This window comes from Ranitomeya variabilis, chromosome 5 (assembly GCF_051348905.1).
Source record: "Ranitomeya variabilis isolate aRanVar5 chromosome 5, aRanVar5.hap1, whole genome shotgun sequence".
Classification (NCBI taxonomy): Eukaryota; Metazoa; Chordata; class Amphibia; order Anura; family Dendrobatidae; genus Ranitomeya; species Ranitomeya variabilis.
In genome coordinates, this window is record NC_135236.1 from 80,105,828 (window position 1) to 80,127,585 (window position 21,758).

The 21,758-nt window shown below is 45.0% G+C and overlaps 1 protein-coding gene across 1 annotated transcript in view; it reads left to right on the plus strand.

Annotated features, from left to right (window-relative positions):
* The window catches only part of LOC143774866 (adhesion G protein-coupled receptor E3-like), a 123,845-nt gene that overhangs the window by 29,299 nt on the left and 72,788 nt on the right, over nucleotides 1-21,758 (plus strand). Inside the window, exons 2-3 of the mRNA XM_077262636.1 lie at nucleotides 338-415; nucleotides 4,517-4,639. Of these exons, the coding sequence (XP_077118751.1) occupies nucleotides 338-415; nucleotides 4,517-4,639 (201 nt within the window). The remainder of the gene's footprint in view (nucleotides 1-337; nucleotides 416-4,516; nucleotides 4,640-21,758) is intronic.

Consider the following 21,758-nt stretch of genomic DNA (forward strand, 5'->3'; position numbering starts at 1 on the left):
AATCTGTAAGATGTCACAGCTGCAGGGCATTATGAGGAATCTTGATCAGCCTTGCAAAAAGACATTGGCCTGCTCTCGGATGCCTCAGCAGTGTCTGAAATGGGGCCAAGCAAGTTTTTTATTTTTGTGAACCACAATTTGAATCTCAAGTTGTTCGATTTTGCATTAAATCACAAATTTCAGTAAATTTGACACTGATTAATCCTCTCATCTCTAATGCTTACAGATAGGTCAGAGTTTTTTGAGTCATTTCTGCAACTGACTTGTAGTTCCATGGGCTAAAACGTTTGGAAATAATTTACTTAAATCACTGCTGATTCTATGTTTTTATTCACAGCTGTACCCACCATGCAAGTTGCAACTACCACGCAGCATACTGTAACCACCATGCAACAAGATGATGAACTTCTTAAAGGTCTGAAAATATTTGTCCACCTATCTTTAGCTGATCAGACAAATTGCAGAATCACGGATTGTTGCAATCATGACAAGAATTAGCTGTTTCCTGTCCCTGGCCAGAAGTTCTTGGATGCTTTCAGAACAAAGCAGCTCCAGCAATATTATAGTGGCAGTGAATAGTAGATGGATCTGTAGAACTCGGTTACTATAGAAATGGTGGAGCTGCTGTGTTCTGGCAGCTTCCGAGAACTTCCAGGGCTTGTAACAGCTTATCAACAGGGAGCTAGGTGTCGCACCCACACAGATCAGATATTGATGGCCTATCATAAGGTTAGGCCATTAATAAAAATGGCTTACTGACCGAGCACCCTTCAACATGTGGTGATTTTATTTACTGCACTTTCCTATCTACCCATACATCAGGTTTTTGAGACCACCTTGACGTTGGTTGATGGGCAGGCATGATTTGGCCAAATTATGTTCAAAGCGTTTATTTTTTTCCTAATGTTCAGAAGCCGTATTGCTATTCATATTTCATATATTTCACATTGACATGCTTTAGCACGATAGAGTGCAACTTTTTTTTGTATATTGTATATGGAGGTAGCTGCTCCTGGTATGCACCTATTCACACTAGCTCAGATGTGCCAGTCAGTCTTTTGTTATTTAGACTGGTATGTCCAGCGTCAGGTCCCTATGTATGGAGTTGGCTGATGAGCTAATCCCACACCATAACCAACAGATGCTGTGTTACCATGTTCACACGTTCAGTATTTGGTCAATAATTAACCTCAGTATTTCTAAGCCAAAATCTGGAGAGGAACAATCGGAGGAAAGCAAATAGAAACACGTCACCACTTCTGTATTTTTCTTCCACTCCTGACTTACAAATATTGATGTAAAATACTGATCAAATACTGAACATGAGATTAATAGAAGCAATCGGAGTAGTGGTCTGATCAATGATCTTCACCCCCTAAATGCTAGTGTCAGTTTCTGACTGCAACATCTATGGCATGCAGATTGATGGACGCACTAAAGGTACCTTCACACTAAACGATATCGCTAGCGATCCGTGACGTTGCAGCGTCCTGGATAGCGATATCGTTTAGTTTGACACGCAGCAGCGATCAGGATCCTGCTGTGATATCGCTGGTCGTTGAAGAAAGTTCAGAAGTTTATTTGGTCGTCAGACCGGCGTTTATCATCAGGTTTGACACCAAAAGCAACGATGCCAGCGATGTTTTACACTGGTAACCAGGGTAAATATCGGGTTACTAAGCGCAGGGCCGCGCTTAGTAACCCGATGTTTACCCTGGTTACCAGCGAAAAAGTAAAAAAAACAAACACTACATACTCACCTGCGCGTCCCCCGGCGTCCGCTTCCCGCACTGACTGAGCACCGGCCCTAAAGTGAAAGTAAAAGCACAGCGGTGACGTCACCGCTCTGCTTTAGGACCGGCGCTCAGTCAGTGCAGGGAAGCGGACGCCGGGGGACGTGAAGGTGAGTATGTACTGTTTTTTTTTTTTTACTTTTACGCTGGTAACCAGGGTAAACATCGGGTTACTAAGCGCGGCCCTGCGCTTAGCAACCCGATGTTTACCCTGGTTACCCGGGGACTTCGGCATCGTTGGTCGCTGGAGAGCGGTCTGTGTTACAGCTCTCCAGCGACCAAACAGCGACGCTGCAGCGATCGGAATCGTTGTCGCTATCGCTGCAGCGTCGCTTAATGTGAAGGTACCTTAAGCCAGGAGCCGATTTCCCAGCCTTTTTTTGGACATAATTTGTTAAAGTCCCCAAAGTTTACCAAATAATTAAATAAGAAAAAAATGATTTTAAAAATATTAAAAAAAAACGAATCACACACATTTTCACCCATTGATTAGCTAGATTGATAAGAGTCTTAAAGATAGAGAAAGCAAAATACTAGAATTTAGCATCTTTGGAATCTAGAGCTGCGCCCAAAAATGCAATAAGAAGCTATCAAAATGTCATATGTGCCCAAAATTATATCAATAAGCATGTCAGATCACCATGCAAAAATCAAGCCTACATATAGCTTCATCGACAAAAAAGTTAAAAAGTAACAAGTTTCCTTGTAGTGGCGATACAATCCAATTTCTTTTTTACAAATTTCTAATTTTGTTTCACCACCTAAGTAAAGAAAAAACTATACAAGTTTGCTATCACTGTGATACTGACCCGAGGAATCATATTTTCAGGTTAATTTTATCAAATAATGAATGACATAAAAACAAAGCCCAAAAATTATGCCAATTAGTTTTTTCTTCACCATTTCACTTGGAATTTTGTTTAATGCTTTCCTATACATAGTATGGTAAAATAAATGGTATATTGAAAGCTTCAACTTGTCCTCCAAAAAACAAGTCCTCATATAGCTATGATGACAGAAAAATAAGAAAGTTATGCCTCTTAGAAGGAGAGGAGGAAATATAAAAGCACAGAAAGAAAGTTGACATCGGCAGGAAGGGCTTCTCCAAAAATGTAAAAAAATTGCCTTTGTTACATATTTCAAACTGCATCCCATCCAAGTCATGTGTCATAATGGGTTGCAGAGAGAAGAAACACTGCATGAGACTTGTCTCCGTTGTCAGAGGGGTAGCATTGTGAGCAAACATACCTCATTCAGCCATTAAGTAGGACTGTGGGAGGTAAGATGAAATAAATCAAATGAACGTGGAGAAATTTGGCACTTCCATCCAACAATTCATACAAAATTAAAACTTTATTATAAAAACTTGGAATTCGATTCACATGTTAAAACCTGACGCGTTTCTGGTGCACGCCGACACTCTTAGGCCCCTTTCACACATCAGGTTCTTGCCGTCAGGCTGAATCTGGCCACTTTTGAAAAAAACGGATCCGTTGCAAATTGTGAAAAACTGATGCGATGGATCCGGTTTTTTTTATTGCCGGATCCGACTAGCTGATATCCGGGCACTAGCTGTCCAGGGAGGAGAGAGAGAGAATGGAAAATGCAGCTACAGGGCATGCTCAATGTAAAAAACTGGAATCGGTTGCCGGATTCACTCATTTGACGAATCCGGCGCCATAGGCTTCCATTACAGCAAAAGCCGCATAGCACCGGATCCGTCGCTGCCCGTTTTTTAGACGGACACAAAAAACTTTCCTCTGTGCCTTCTCTCCGACAATTTTTTGACAGATCCGGCAAAAAACGGATGAAACCTGAGGCTCTAATACAAGTCCGTGAGAAAAAAATGGATCCGGCGCCAAATTTTGCCGGATCTGTTTTATTTCAAGATTTGCCGGATTGTGCCTGACGGCAAAAGCCTGATGTGTGAAAGGGGCCTTAGTCATAGGATATAAAGCAGAATCATGGGTAGGCAATCTGAATAAGTCCAAAATCAATCAGAATGTGAAAAAAAATACTGACATTTAGAAAACCTTAATGCAGGTGTGCGCTTCAATCGGGTTGGGCTAGATGCACATAATGCAATTGACGACAACAATATCGAGGCAGATATATGACACAACAAAATATAAACCATTAAATATCCAATGAAATATGAAACTACCATGATAGTAATGTACAAAAAAAAATCTTTCATCAGTTATGATCCACATGATGTGGTTTACTCTATGGAGCATGAAATATGTGTTATGTTGGACAAGATGAAAAAGCACATTGCAGAGCACATAGATAATATTCACAATAACAATAGTACGTACTCTGGAGCCATAAGACGCTTCACCACCATTCATAAAGCCGACATGTCACAATTTCTGTCCTTTCAGAGGTAGCAATTGGCAAAAACTGCTAGCATTGCGAGGGGCATATTGGATTTTGAGTTTAAATACAGAATTTCCATTTGGGATGAATTATAAAAAATATTTGTTTTATATTTATTGAATTTCATTTGTTTGTTCATTTTTTTGTATATTACTATTATGGTTGTGTTATATTACGTTGGATATTTATTGGTTTATACTTTGTTGTGTCACTTATCTGCCTCGATACCGTTATCAATAATTTATTTATATGCAATATCCAACGCAATATGGAACAACCATAATAATAATATGCAAAAAAACTGTGACTAACTGTGTAATCATGTCAAACAATGTTACCATCAGGTGAAAAACTGTGCCCAAACAACTGGATCTGCCCTTCAAATGTAAGCTGCGAAAAGAAAACTGCATGCCACTGCATAAAAGATTACTACCAATGTAAAAAAAAGGGCGTCAGAGTTTGCAGAGGTGAGTGGATTTCTTCTCAATGCTCCTAATGCAGATTCTCATCATGCTCATGCTGGTTGTAGACATCCCAGAGCAGACCTAAGCGGATGAAAATGCTGCTCAGGATATGAAAAACAAAAACCCTCTAGAAAAGACCAAAATAAGATAATACCACTATGCTGTGATGAAATAGAGATCTCTGTAATTTCTGTAGACCATATAAGAAACCACAGTGTAGATAAATCCATATTTTCCACCTAGCCCAGGCCGCCATGAAGACTTCCACCAGCCATAACTTCACTGCAGAGTTTGTAACATATAAACATTTGACCATACTTTTCATCAAATTACACAAACTCCTTATGAAACTGCACATATTGGAGCAAAATGAAGTGATATACATCACCTCGCTGTAAGCTAATGGACCAGGACTAGTCCAGTGAGGCGTTTACTCCCTGAAGATGAAACTGATACCACCATTGTAGAACTGGTTTTTAAGTGGTGTTGGTACATTTTAGCAAGACCTACCACCCTCCCCCAATTCCAGGCACACCAAGTAGTTTTTGGGTCAACACAACCCATTGTTGGAATGTCAAGTAAACTTACCTGACAGAAAAGTTGTGGATCAGAGCACAGTTATGAATAGGAAACTTGGATTTTGAAAACAAAAACAAAGATAATTCCAAGTGTGACCAATGTGAGGTCGTAGGATCAAGAAGTGAAGCTGATGTGCAGAAGACTCAGAGCTGTCCCACACGTCCAGATAATTCCGGTACCAGAAAAAATCGGTACCGGAGTTATCTGTGTCCGTGTGCCCGTGAGCTCACGTAGGCCATACGTGTGGCACACGTGTGCCGCCCGTGTGCCGAGTGGGTACCACATGGAGCATGTGGTACCCACGCGTGTGGTACACTGCATCGTGCTGAAGCCGCGATTCATATCTTCTGTTCAGCAGCGTTTGCTGCATAGAAGATATGAATAATAGTGTTTAAAATAAAGATCTATCTGTCCGCCGCCCCCCCACCCCCTGTGCGCCCCCCCGCTGTTCTGAAAATACTCACCCGCTCCCTCGTTGGCTGTCGCTGCTTCCTGGTCTGGCCCCATCTTCTCCTGTATGCGGTCACATGGGGCCGCTCATTTACAGTCATGAATAGGCGGCTCCACCCCTAAGGGAGGTGGAGCCACATATTCATGACTCTAGTCTGCGGCCCCACGTGAACGCATACAGTAGAAGGGGCGGCCAGACCAGGAAGCATCGACAGCCAACGAGGGAGCGGGTGAGTATTTTCAGAACAGAGGGGGGGCGCACAGGGGGTGGGAGGGAGGCGGACAGATAGATCTTTCTTTTAAACACTATTATTCATATCTTCGATGCAGCAAACGCTGCTGCAGGGAAGATATGAATGGCGGCTTCAGCACCATGTGGGGGGGACAGCGCTTACTGTAGCACTGTCTCCTGCACGCCACACTGACTGCACACGGAGAAGGTCCGTGTGTGGTCCGTGTTTTACACGGACCCATTGACTTTAATGGGTCCGTGTAATACGTGCGCTCCCACGAACACTGACATGTCTCCGTGTTTGGCACACGGAGACACGGTCCTCAAAAAATCAATGACATCTGCACAGATGCATTGATTTTTATGGGTCTACGTGTGTCAGTGGCTCCGGTACGTGAGGAAACTGTCACCTCACGTACCGGAGCCACTGACGTGTGAAACCGGCCTCAGAGGGTGAAGCGACTAATCACTACAAAAGGAGGACACGTCACATACCTACATTTGTGAAATAAATTTGACTTAGTACCTTTAATTTTTTTTCCTTCACCTGTTAATGAATTTGGCACAGTCACGTGTCACCGCAGTAAATGTACAGTGTATATAAAAAGTCTACATACCTCTGTTAAAATTGTCATAAAAACTAATACCAAGAAGAATAATTTTAGAACTTTTTCCACCGTTAATGTCACCCATAATCTGTACTAATCGATTCAGAAACTACAGGTAATCATTTTGAGGGGGGAAATAAAAATAACAAAACTAAATAATGTAGTTGCATAAGTAATTGGGGAGGTGGTTGCATTCTGAATTAGCCAATAACATTTAAACTTATGTTACACAGGAGTCAGTACACAGCTGCCATGATTTACAGCGATTCTGATTAACCCCATATAAAGTTTTGCTGTTCTAGTAGGATTTTTCTGACATTTTCATAGTTGCACTTTACAGCAAAAGCCATGGTCCCTAAACGGCTTACAACACAGCAAAGGGATCTCATTATTGAAGCTTATTAGTCAGGAGAAGTGTATAAAAACATTTCCAAGGCATTAGAAATACCATGAAATGGTGAGAAGAGAATCATCAAAAATTAACTAAAATTACTTACTACCGAGATATTACCTAGAACTTGGCGTGCCTCAAAAATTGATGAAAAGAGAAGAAGAAAATTAATCTGGGAGCTACAAAAATTTCTGGGAAGAACACATTGTGTACTGCATGTGGCAACTATCTCTCATATTCTTCATATATCTGGCATGTAGGGTAGGTGGGCAAAACAGAAGCCTTTTCTTACAAAGAAAACCATCCAAACCCGGCTATGTTTTGCCAAGACCTACATAACGTCTGTTAATAGCATGTGGGAAACCGTATTATGGTCTGATGAAACCAAGGTTGAAAAGTTTGGCCATAAATCCAAAAAGTATATTTGGCACAAAGCTATCACTGTGCATCACCAAAATGAACACGATACACACAGTGAAGCATGGTGGAGGCAGCATTATACTTTAGGGCTGTTTTTCAGCAGCTAGAACTAGGCCTTTTTTCAAGCTGCAGATGATTATGAATAGTTACAAATATCAGTCAATTTTGCAACTAAACCTCCAGGACTCTGTTTAAAAGCTTACTATGAATATAAATTTTACCTTTCAGCATGACAATGACCCTTAGCATTCCTCAAAATCAAGAAGAGAATGGATTTTCCATAAGACAAAGTTTTGGAATACCCCAGACAGAGCACTGTACACAGGAGATGCCCTGTTATGATCCTTAGTGGTTGAGGATCACAAATTACTCCAGCAAGGTGACTAAACATAGGACAAGCTCTAGGGAGGTGGAAAACTGGACTGACCGCAAAACTGAACCTATCCAACCACACTAGAGGCAGCCGGTGAACGTGTCTAAAATCCTAGACGTCTCGAGCCAGCCTGAGGAACTAACTACCCCTAGAGAGAAAGAAAGACCTCTCTTGCCTCCAGAGAAATAATCCCCAAAGATATAGAAGCCCCCAACAGATAATAACGGTGAGGTAAGAGGAAGGCACATACACATGGGTGAAAGCAGATTCAGCAAAAGAGGCCCACTAATTCTAGATAGCAGAAAATAGAAAAGGGGTCTATGCGGTCAGTAAAAAACCCTTACAAAATATCCACACTGAGATTTCAAGAACCCCCACACCAACTAACGGTGTGGGGGGAGAAACTCAGTCCCCTAGAGCAACCAGCAAGTAAGAAATCACATTTTAACAAGCTGGACAAAAAACATGATGAACGCTGATAATCAGAAACTGAACAAACAAAAACTTAGCTTGTCTTGGAGAGACTGGGAGCAAGGTAGTCACCAGGAATCTGAAGAGCACTGAATACATTGATAGCAGGCAAGGAACTGAGTATCCAGGTGAGCTAAATAGGAAACCAACCAAGGATAACGAACCAGGTGATGAAGCCAACCTGCAGAAAGACAACACTACACAGTACCACTTGTGACCACTAGAGGGAGCCCAAAAATAGAGTTCACAACAGTACCCCCCCTTGAGGAGGGGTCACCGAACCCTCATCAAGACCCCCAGGGCGATCAGGACGAGCTGCGTGGAAGGCACGAACCAAATCGGCCGCATGAACATCAGAGGCGACAACCCAGGAATTATCCTCCTGACCATAGCCCTTCCACTTAACCAGATACTGAAGTCTCCGTCTAGAGATACGAGAATCCAAAATCTTCTACACCACGTACTCCAATTCGCCCTCGACCAGCACCGGAGCAGGAGGCTCAACAGAAGGAACCACAGGTACCACATACCTCCGCAACAAAGACCTATGGAACACATTATGGATGGCAAACGATGCCGGGAGATCCAAACGAAAAGACACCGGGTTAAGGATTTCCAAGATCTTATAAGGACCGATGAAGCGAGGCTTAAACTTAGGAGATGAAACCTTCATAGGAACATACCGAGAAGACAGCCACACCAAATCCCCAACACGAAGTCGGGGACCCACACCGCGGCGGCGGTTGGCAAAGCGCTGAGCCCTCTCCTGTGACAATTTCAGATTGTCCACCACATGGCTCCAAATCTGCTGCAACCTATCCACCACAGAATCCACCCCAGGACAGTCAGAAGACTCAACCTGACCCGAGGAAAAACGAGGATGGAACCCAGAATTGCAGAAAAAAGGCGAAACCAAGGTAGCAGAACTAGCCCGATTATTAAAGGGAACCTGTCACCACGTTTTTGGAAGATGGGATAAAAATAGCGTTAAATAGGGGCAGAGGTGGGCGTTACATTAGTGTGTGTGTTATGCGTTTATTACCCACCTAAGTTGCCGAAATAACTTTGCAAAGTCTCCGTTTTCGCCTGTCAATCAGGCTGGTCAGGTCGCATGGGCGTTGTCTTCCCCCAGATTTGGCGTAGTTTTCCGTTGGTGGCGTAGTGGTGTGCGCATGCCCAAAGTCCGGAATCCTCTTCCAGGGGATTTAAAATAGCGCGGTGTTCGTTATTGCATTGGTGATCGGTGGGCGCGGCCATCTTCCTTTGGCCGCGCGTGCGCAGAAGCGGCGCTCTGCTGGCCGCGGCTTCAGGAAAATGGCCGCCGCGATATCCATCTGCGCACGCGCGGCATCCCGCGGCCATTTTCCTGAAGCCGCGGCCAGCAGAGCGCCGCTTCTGCGCACGCGCGGCCAAAGGAAGATGGCCGCGCCCACCGATCACCAATGCAATAACGAACACCGCGCTATTTTAAATCCCCTGGAAGAGGATTCCGGACTTTGGGCATGCGCACACCACTACGCCACCAACGGAAAACTACGCCAAATCTGGGTGAAGACACCACGCCCATGTGACCTGACCAGCCTGATTGACAGGCGAAAACGGAGACTTTGCAAAGTTATTTCGGCAACTTAGGTGGGTAATAAACGCATAACACACACACTAATGTAACGCCCACCTCTGCCCCTATTTAACGCTATTTTTATCCCATCTTCCAAAAACGTGGTGACAGGTTCCCTTTAAGGGCAAACTTGGCCAATGGCAAAAAAGTCACCCAATCATCCTGATCAGCAGAAACAAAACATCTCAAATAAGTCTCCAACGTCTGATTAGTTCGCTCGGTTTGGCCATTAGTCTGAGGCTGGAAGGCCGACGAAAAAGACAAATCAATGCCCATCTTAGCACAAAAAGTTCGCCAAAACCTGGACACAAACTGGGATCCTCTATCAGACACAATATTTTCAGGAATGCATTGCAAGCGAACCACATTCTGAAAAAATAGAGGAACCAAATCGGAGGAGGAAGGCAGCTTAGGCAAGGGCACCAAATGGACCATCTTGGAAAAACGATCATACACCACCCAGATGACAGACATTTTCTGAGATACTGGCAGATCCGAAATAAGATCCATGGAAATGTGCATCCAAGGCCTTTTCGGGACAGGCAAAGGCAAAAGCAAACCGCTGGCACGAGAACAGCAAGGCTTAGCCCGAGCACAAATCCCACAAGACTGCACAAAGGAACGCACATCCCGCGACAAGGAAGGCCACCAGAAGGACCTAGCCACCAAATCTCTGGTACCAAAAATCCCAGGATGACCCGCCAACACCGAAGAATGAACCTCGGAAATAACTCTGCTGGTCCATCTATCCGGGACAAACAGTCTCTCTGGTGGACAACGGTCAGGTCTATCCGCCTGAAATTTCTGCAGCACTCGTCGCAAATCTGGAGAAATGGCAGACAAAATCACTCCCTCTGAGAATACCAGCCGGCTCAGAAACTCCCGGAGAGTCAGGCACAAAACTCCTAGAAAGTGCATCAGCTTTCACGTTCTTCGAACCAGGCAGGTATGAGACCACGAAGTTGAAACGGGAGAAAAACAATGACCAACGAGCCTGTCTAGGATTCAGGCGCTTGGCAGACTCGAGGTAAATCAGATTTTTGTGATCAGTCAGGACCACCACACGATGTTTAGCTCCTTCGAGCCAATGTCGCCACTCCTCAAATGCCCACTTCATAGCCAACAACTCCCGATTACCAACATCATAATTTCGCTCGGCAGGCGAAAACTTTCTTGAAAAGAAAGCACACGGCTTCATCACAGAGCCCTCAGAGCTTCTCTGCGACAAAACAGCCCCTGCTCCAATCTCGGAAGCATCAACCTCGACCTGGAAGGGGAGAGAGACATCTGGCTGACATAAGACTGGAGCTGAAGAAAACCGGTGCTTAAGCTCCCGAAAGGCCTCCACGGCCGCAGGAGACCAATTAGTCACATCAGAGCCCTTCTTGGTCAAATCCGTCAAAGGTTTAACCACACTAGAAAAATTAGCGATGAAACGACGGTAAAAATTAGCAAAACCCAAGAACTTCTGAAGACTCTTAACAGACGTGGGCTGAGTCCAGTCATGAATAGCCTGGACCTTGACTGGGTCCATCTCCACAGTAGAAGGAGAAAAAATAAAACCCAAAAAGGAGACCTTCTGTACTCCGAAGAGGCATTTTGAGCCCTTCACAAATAAAGCATTAGCACGCAGGACCTGAAACACCATCCTGACCTGCTTCACATGGGACTCCCAATCATCAGAAAAAACCAAAATGTCATCCAGATAAACAATCATAAATTTATCCAGATATTCTCGGAAAATGTCATGCATGAAGGACTGAAACACAGAAGGAGCATTAGAGAGTCCAAAAGGCATCACCAAGTACTCAAAATGGCCTTCGGGCGTATTAAATGCTGTTTTCCATTCATCTCCCTGCTTAATGCGCACAAGATTATACGCACCACGGAGATCTATCTTGGTGAACCAACTGGCACCCTTAATCCGAGCAAACAAATCAGACAATAGTGGCAAAGGATACTGAAATTTGACTGTGATTTTATTCAGAAGGCGATAATCTATACACGGTCTCAAAGAACCGTCCTTCTTGGCCACAAAAAAGAATCCTGCACCAAGAGGGGAAGAGGATGGGCGAATATGTCCCTTCTCCAAAGTCTCCTTTATATAACTCCGCATCGCGGCATGCTCTGGTATAGACAAATTAAAAAGTCGTCCCTTAGGGAATTTACTACCAGGAATTAAATTTATAGCACAGTCACAATCCCTATGAGGGGGCAGGGCACTGGACCTAGGCTCATCAAATACATCCTGGTAGTCAGACAAAAACTCAGGGACCTCAGAAGGAGTGGAAGAAGCAATAGACACCAATGGAGTATCGCCATGAATTCCCTGACAACCCCAACTAGACACAGACATAGCTTTCCAATCTAAAACTGGATTATGAGCCTGCAGCCATGGCAGACCCAAAACGACAACATCATGTAAATTATGCAGAACAAGAAAGCGAATCACCTCCTGATGAACGGGAGTCATGCACATGGTCATTTGCGTCCAATACTGAGGTTTATTCTCAGCCAATGGCGTAGCATCAATTCCCCTCAGAGGAATAGGAAATTCCAAAGGCTCCAGGACAAAACCACAGTGCCTGGCAAATGACAAATCCATCAGATTCAGGGCAGCACCCGAATCCACAAAGGCCATAACCGAGTAGGACGACAAAAAACAAATCAAAGTAACAGACAAAATAAATTTAGGCTGTATAGTACCAATGGTGACAGGTTTAGCAACCTTTTTTAAGCGTTTAGAGCATGCTGAGATAACATGAGCAGAATCACCACAGTAAAAGCACAACCCATTTTGACGTCTATGACTTTGTCGCTCAATTCTGGTCAGAGTTCGATCACATTGCATAGACTCAGGTCCCTGTTCAGAAAATACCGCCAAAGGATGAGCAGATTTGCGCTCCCGCAAACGCCGATTTGCGCTCCCGCAAACGCCACATTAAGCAATGCAGGATCTCCTGGCGCCAGAGAGAAAGCCCAATCCTGCGGGTCGCCACGCAACAAGGAGATAACAATTTTTACTTGCTGAGCGGAATCACCAGAGGAACGAGGTCTCAGAGATAGAAATAACTTACAATTATTCTTAAAATTCTGAAACCTAGATCTATCTCCAGAAAACAACTCAGGAATGGGTATCTTTGGTTCTGACATAGGGCTATGAATAACAAAATCCTGAATACTTTGCACCCGTGCAGCAAGATGATCCACACTAGAAGTCAGAGTCTGAACATCCATGTCTGCAGCTGAGCTCAAAACCACTCAGAGTTCAAGGGGATGAAAGAAGCTAGACAGACTGCAGCACTAAAAAAAAAAAAAAAAAATGTACTCAGGTCTTCTTTTAATCCCACTTCTGCGATGCATAAAACACTTTTTGGCCTGCTATACTGTTATGATCCTTAGTGGTTGAGGATCACAAATTACTCCAGCAAGGTGACTAAACATAGGACAAGCTCTAGGGAGGTGGAAAACTGGACTGACTGCAAAACTGAACCTATCCAACCACACTAGAGGCAGCCGGTGAACGTGTCTAAAATCCTAGACGTCTCGAGCCAGCCTGAGGAACTAACTACCCCTAGAGAGAAAGAAAGACCTCTCTTGCCTCCAGAGAAATAATCCCCAAAGATATAGAAGCCCCCAACAGATAATAACGGTGAGGTAAGAGGAAGGCACATACACAGGGGTGAAAGCAGATTCAGCAAAAGAGGCCCACTAATTCTAGATAGCAGAAAATAGAAAAGGGGTCTATGCGGTCAGTAAAAAACCCTTACAAAATATCCACACTGAGATTTCAAGAACCCCCACACCAACTAACGGTGTGAGAGGAGAAACTCAGTCCCCTAGAGCAACCAGCAAGTAAGAAATCACATTTTAACAAGCTGGACAAAAAACATGATGAACGCTGATAATCAGAAACTGAACAAACAAAAACTTAGCTTGTCTTGGAGAGACTGGGAGCAAGGTAGTCACCAGGAATCTGAAGAGCACTGAATACATTGATAGCAGGCAAGGAACTGAGTATCCAGGTGAGCTAAATAGGAAACCAACCAAGGATAACGAACCAGGTGATGAAGCCAACCTGCAGAAAGACAACACTACACAGTACCGCTTGTGACCACTAGAGGGAGCCCAAAAATAGAGTTCACAACAGTACCCCCCCTTGAGGAGGGGTCACCGAACCCTCATCAAGACCCCCAGGGCGATCAGGACGAGCTGCGTGGAAGGCACGAACCAAATCGGCCGCATGAACATCAGAGGCGACAACCCAGGAATTATCCTCCTGACCATAGCCCTTCCACTTAACCAGATACTGAAGTCTCCGTCTAGAGATACGAGAATCCAAAATCTTCTACACCACGTACTCCAATTCGCCCTCGACCAGCACTGGAGCAGGAGGCTCAACAGAAGGAACCACAGGTACCACATACCTCCGCAACAAAGACCTATGGAACACATTATGGATGGCAAACGATGCCGGGAGATCCAAACGAAAAGACACCGGGTTAAGGATTTCCAAGATCTTATAAGGACCGATGAAGCGAGGCTTAAACTTAGGAGATGAAACCTTCATAGGAACATACCGAGAAGACAGCCACACCAAATCCCCAACACGAAGTCGGGGACCCACACCGCGGCGGCGGTTGGCAAAGCGCTGAGCCCTCTCCTGTGACAATTTCAGATTGTCCACCACATGGCTCCAAATCTGCTGCAACCTATCCACCACAGAATCCACCCCAGGACAGTCAGAAGACTCAACCTGACCCGAGGAAAAACGAGGATGGAAACCAGAATTGCAGAAAAAAGGCGAAACCAAGGTAGCAGAACTAGCCCGATTATTAAGGGCAAACTCGGCCAATGGCAAAAAAGTCACCCAATCATCCTGATCAGCAGAAACAAAACATCTCAAATAAGTCTCCAACGTCTGATTAGTTCGCTCGGTTTGGCCATTAGTCTGAGGCTGGAAGGCCGACGAAAAAGACAAATCAATGCCCATCTTAGCACAAAAAGTTCGCCAAAACCTGGACACAAACTGGGATCCTCTATCAGACACAATATTTTCAGGAATGCATTGCAAGCGAACCACATTCTGAAAAAATAGAGGAACCAAATCGGAGGAGGAAGGCAGCTTAGGCAAGGGCACCAAATGGACCATCTTGGAAAAACGATCATACACCACCCAGATGACAGACATTTTCTGAGATACTGGCAGATCCGAAATAAGATCCATGGAAATGTGCATCCAAGGCCTTTTCGGGACAGGCAAAGGCAAAAGCAAACCGCTGGCACGAGAACAGCAAGGCTTAGCCCGAGCACAAATCCCACAAGACTGCACAAAGGAACGCACATCCCGCGACAAGGAAGGCCACCAGAAGGACCTAGCCACCAAATCTCTGGTACCAAAAATCCCAGGATGACCCGCCAACACCGAAGAATGAACCTCGGAAATAACTCTGCTGGTCCATCTATCCGGGACAAACAGTCTCTCTGGTGGACAACGGTCAGGTCTATCCGCCTGAAATTTCTGCAGCACTCGTCGCAAATCTGGAGAAATGGCAGACAAAATCACTCCCTCTGAGAATACCAGCCGGCTCAGAAACTCCCGGAGAGTCAGGCACAAAACTCCTAGAAAGTGCATCAGCTTTCACGTTCTTCGAACCAGGCAGGTATGAGACCACGAAGTTGAAACGGGAGAAAAACAATGACCAACGAGCCTGTCTAGGATTCAGGCGCTTGGCAGACTCGAGGTAAATCAGATTTTTGTGATCAGTCAGGACCACCACACGATGTTTAGCTCCTTCGAGCCAATGTCGCCACTCCTCAAATGCCCACTTCATAGCCAACAACTCCCGATTACCAACATCATAATTTCGCTCGGCAGGCGAAAACTTTCTTGAAAAGAAAGCACACGGCTTCATCACAGAGCCCTCAGAGCTTCTCTGCGACAAAACAGCCCCTGCTCCAATCTCGGAAGCATCAACCTCGACCTGGAAGGGGAGAGAGACATCTGGCTGACATAAGACTGGAGCTGAAGAAAACCGGTGCTTAAGCTCCCGAAAGGCCTCCACGGCCGCAGGAGACCAATTAGTCACATCAGAGCCCTTCTTGGTCAAATCCGTCAAAGGTTTAACCACACTAGAAAAATTAGCGATGAAACGACGGTAAAAATTAGCAAAACCCAAGAACTTCTGAAGACTCTTAACAGACGTGGGCTGAGTCCAGTCATGAATAGCCTGGACCTTGACTGGGTCCATCTCCACAGTAGAAGGAGAAAAAATAAAACCCAAAAAGGAGACCTTCTGTACTCCGAAGAGGCATTTTGAGCCCTTCACAAATAAAGCATTAGCACGCAGGACCTGAAACACCATCCTGACCTGCTTCACATGGGACTCCCAATCATCAGAAAAAACCAAAATGTCATCCAGATAAACAATCATAAATTTATCCAGATATTCTCGGAAAATGTCATGCATGAAGGACTGAAACACAGAAGGAGCATTAGAGAGTCCAAAAGGCATCACCAAGTACTCAAAATGGCCTTCGGGCGTATTAAATGCTGTTTTCCATTCATCTCCCTGCTTAATGCGCACAAGATTATACGCACCACGGAGATCTATCTTGGTGAACCAACTGGCACCCTTAATCCGAGCAAACAAATCAGACAATAGTGGCAAAGGATACTGAAATTTGACTGTGATTTTATTCAGAAGGCGATAATCTATACACGGTCTCAAAGAACCGTCCTTCTTGGCCACAAAAAAGAATCCTGCACCAAGAGGGGAAGAGGATGGGCGAATATGTCCCTTCTCCAAAGTCTCCTTTATATAACTCCGCATCGCGGCATGCTCTGGTATAGACAAATTAAAAAGTCGTCCCTTAGGGAATTTACTACCAGGAATTAAATTTATAGCACAGTCACAATCCCTATGAGGGGGCAGGGCACTGGACCTAGGCTCATCAAATACATCCTGGTAGTCAGACAAAAACTCAGGGACCTCAGAAGGAGTGGAAGAAGCAATAGACACCAATGGAGTATCGCCATGAATTCCCTGACAACCCCAACTAGACACAGACATAGCTTTCCAATCTAAAACTGGATTATGAGCCTGCAGCCATGGCAGACCCAAAACGACAACATCATGTAAATTATGCAGAACAAGAAAGCGAATCACCTCCTGATGAACGGGAGTCATGCACATGGTCATTTGCGTCCAATACTGAGGTTTATTCTCAGCCAATGGCGTAGTATCAATTCCCCTCAGAGGAATAGGAAATTCCAAAGGCTCCAGGACAAAACCACAGTGCCTGGCAAATGACAAATCCATCAGATTCAGGGCAGCACCCGAATCCACAAAGGCCATAACCGAGTAGGACGACAAAGAACAAATCAAAGTAACAGACAAAATAAATTTAGGCTGTATAGTACCAATGGTGACAGGTTTAGCAACCTTTTTTAAGCGTTTAGAGCATGCTGAGATAACATGAGCAGAATCACCACAGTAAAAGCACAACCCATTTTGACGTCTATGACTTTGTCGCTCAATTCTGGTCAGAGTTCGATCACATTGCATAGACTCAGGTCCCTGTTCAGAAAATACCGCCAAAGGATGAGCAGATTTGCGCTCCCGCAAACGCCGATTTGCGCTCCCGCAAACGCCACATTAAGCAATGCAGGATCTCCTGGCGCCAGAGAGAAAGCCCAATCCTGCGGGTCGCCACGCAACAAGGAGATAACAATTTTTACTTGCTGAGCGGAATCACCAGAGGAACGAGGTCTCAGAGATAGAAATAACTTACAATTATTCTTAAAATTCTGAAACCTAGATCTATCTCCAGAAAATAACTCAGGAATGGGTATCTTTGGTTCTGACATAGGGCTATGAATAACAAAATCCTGAATACTTTGCACCCGTGCAGCAAGATGATCCACACTAGAAGTCAGAGTCTGAACATCCATGTCTGCAGCTGAGCTCAAAACCACTCAGAGTTCAAGGGGATGAAAGAAGCTAGACAGACTGCAGCACTAAAAAAAAAAAAAAAAAATGTACTCAGGTCTTCTTTTAATCCCACTTCTGCGATGCATAAAACACTTTTTGGCCTGCTATACTGTTATGATCCTTAGTGGTTGAGGATCACAAATTACTCCAGCAAGGTGACTAAACATAGGACAAGCTCTAGGGAGGTGGAAAACTGGACTGACCGCAAAACTGAACCTATCCAACCACACTAGAGGCAGCCGGTGAACGTGTCTAAAATCCTAGACGTCTCGAGCCAGCCTGAGGAACTAACTACCCCTAGAGAGAAAGAAAGACCTCTCTTGCCTCCAGAGAAATAATCCCCAAAGATATAGAAGCCCCCAACAGATAATAACGGTGAGGTAAGAGGAAGGCACATACACAGGGGTGAAAGCAGATTCAGCAAAAGAGGCCCACTAATTCTAGATAGCAGAAAATAGAAAAGGGGTCTATGCGGTCAGTAAAAAACCCTTACAAAATATCCACACTGAGATTTCAAGAACCCCCACACCAACTAACGGTGTGAGAGGAGAAACTCAGTCCCCTAGAGCAACCAGCAAGTAAGAAATCACATTTTAACAAGCTGGACAAAAAACATGATGAACGCTGATAATCAGAAACTGAACAAACAAAAACTTAGCTTGTCTTGGAGAGACTGGGAGCAAGGTAGTCACCAGGAATCTGAAGAGCACTGAATACATTGATAGCAGGCAAGGAACTGAGTATCCAGGTGAGCTAAATAGGAAACCAACCAAGGATAACGAACCAGGTGATGAAGCCAACCTGCAGAAAGACAACACTACACAGTACCGCTTGTGACCACTAGAGGGAGCCCAAAAATAGAGTTCACAACAGTACCCCCCCTTGAGGAGGGGTCACCGAACCCTCATCAAGACCCCCAGGGCGATCAGGACGAGCTGCGTGGAAGGCACGAACCAAATCGGCCGCATGAACATCAGAGGCGACAACCCAGGAATTATCCTCCTGACCATAGCCCTTCCACTTAACCAGATACTGAAGTCTCCGTCTAGAGATACGAGAATCCAAAATCTTCTACACCACGTACTCCAATTCGCCCTCGACCAGCACCGGAGCAGGAGGCTCAACAGAAGGAACCACAGGTACCACATACCTCCGCAACAAAGACCTATGGAACACATTATGGATGGCAAACGATGCCGGGAGATCCAAACGAAAAGACACCGGGTTAAGGATTTCCAAGATCTTATAAGGACCGATGAAGCGAGGCTTAAACTTAGGAGATGAAACCTTCATAGGAACATACCGAGAAGACAGCCACACCAAATCCCCAACACGAAGTCGGGGACCCACACCGCGGCGGCGGTTGGCAAAGCGCTGAGCCCTCTCCTGTGACAATTTCAGATTGTCCACCACATGGCTCCAAATCTGCTGCAACCTATCCACCACAGAATCCACCCCAGGACAGTCAGAAGACTCAACCTGACCCGAGGAAAAACGAGGATGGAAACCAGAATTGCAGAAAAAAGGCGAAACCAAGGTAGCAGAACTAGCCCGATTATTAAGGGCAAACTCGGCCAATGGCAAAAAAGTCACCCAATCATCCTGATCAGCAGAAACAAAACATCTCAAATAAGTCTCCAACATCTGATTAGTTCGCTCGGTTTGGCCATTAGTCTGAGGCTGGAAGGCCGACGAAAAAGACAAATTAATGCCCATCTTAGCACAAAAAGTTCGCCAAAACCTGGACACAAACTGGGATCCTCTATCAGACACAATATTTTCAGGAATGCATTGCAAGCGAACCACATTCTGAAAAAATAGAGGAACCAAATCGGAGGAGGAAGGCAGCTTAGGCAAGGGCACCAAATGGACCATCTTGGAAAAACGATCATACACCACCCAGATGACAGACATTTTCTGAGATACTGGCAGATCCGAAATAAGATCCATGGAAATGTGCATCCAAGGCCTTTTCGGGACAGGCAAAGGCAAAAGCAAACCGCTGGCACGAGAACAGCAAGGCTTAGCCCGAGCACAAATCCCACAAGACTGCACAAAGGAACGCACATCCCGCGACAAGGAAGGCCACCAGAAGGACCTAGCCACCAAATCTCTGGTACCAAAAATCCCAGGATGACCCGCCAACACCGAAGAATGAACCTCGGAAATAACTCTGCTGGTCCATCTATCCGGGACAAACAGTCTCTCTGGTGGACAACGGTCAGGTCTATCCGCCTGAAATTTCTGCAGCACTCGTCGCAAATCTGGAGAAATGGCAGACAAAATCACTCCCTCTGAGAATACCAGCCGGCTCAGAAACTCCCGGAGAGTCAGGCACAAAACTCCTAGAAAGTGCATCAGCTTTCACGTTCTTCGAACCAGGCAGGTATGAGACCACGAAGTTGAAACGGGAGAAAAACAATGACCAACGAGCCTGTCTAGGATTCAGGCGCTTGGCAGACTCGAGGTAAATCAGATTTTTGTGATCAGTCAGGACCACCACACGATGTTTAGCTCCTTCGAGCCAATGTCGCCACTCCTCAAATGCCCACTTCATAGCCAACAACTCCCGATTACCAACATCATAATTTCGCTCGGCAGGCGAAAACTTTCTTGAAAAGAAAGCACACGGCTTCATCACAGAGCCCTCAGAGCTTCTCTGCGACAAAACAGCCCCTGCTCCAATCTCGGAAGCATCAACCTCGACCTGGAAGGGGAGAGAGACATCTGGCTGACATAAGACTGGAGCTGAAGAAAACCGGTGCTTAAGCTCCCGAAAGGCCTCCACGGCCGCAGGAGACCAATTAGTCACATCAGAGCCCTTCTTGGTCAAATCCGTCAAAGGTTTAACCACACTAGAAAAATTAGCGATGAAACGACGGTAAAAATTAGCAAAACCCAAGAACTTCTGAAGACTCTTAACAGACGTGGGCTGAGTCCAGTCATGAATAGCCTGGACCTTGACTGGGTCCATCTCCACAGTAGAAGGAGAAAAAATAAAACCCAAAAAGGAGACCTTCTGTACTCCGAAGAGGCATTTTGAGCCCTTCACAAATAAAGCATTAGCACGCAGGACCTGAAACACCATCCTGACCTGCTTCACATGGGACTCCCAATCATCAGAAAAAACCAAAATGTCATCCAGATAAACAATCATAAATTTATCCAGATATTCTCGGAAAATGTCATGCATGAAGGACTGAAACACAGAAGGAGCATTAGAGAGTCCAAAAGGCATCACCAAGTACTCAAAATGGCCTTCGGGCGTATTAAATGCTGTTTTCCATTCATCTCCCTGCTTAATGCGCACAAGATTATACGCACCACGGAGATCTATCTTGGTGAACCAACTGGCACCCTTAATCCGAGCAAACAAATCAGACAATAGTGGCAAAGGATACTGAAATTTGACTGTGATTTTATTCAGAAGGCGATAATCTATACACGGTCTCAAAGAACCGTCCTTCTTGGCCACAAAAAAGAATCCTGCACCAAGAGGGGAAGAGGATGGGCGAATATGTCCCTTCTCCAAAGTCTCCTTTATATAACTCCGCATCGCGGCATGCTCTGGTATAGACAAATTAAAAAGTCGTCCCTTAGGGAATTTACTACCAGGAATTAAATTTATAGCACAGTCACAATCCCTATGAGGGGGCAGGGCACTGGACCTAGGCTCATCAAATACATCCTGGTAGTCAGACAAAAACTCAGGGACCTCAGAAGGAGTGGAAGAAGCAATAGACACCAATGGAGTATCGCCATGAATTCCCTGACAACCCCAACTAGACACAGACATAGCTTTCCAATCTAAAACTGGATTATGAGCCTGCAGCCATGGCAGACCCAAAACGACAACATCATGTAAATTATGCAGAACAAGAAAGCGAATCACCTCCTGATGAACGGGAGTCATGCACATGGTCATTTGCGTCCAATACTGAGGTTTATTCTCAGCCAATGGCGTAGCATCAATTCCCCTCAGAGGA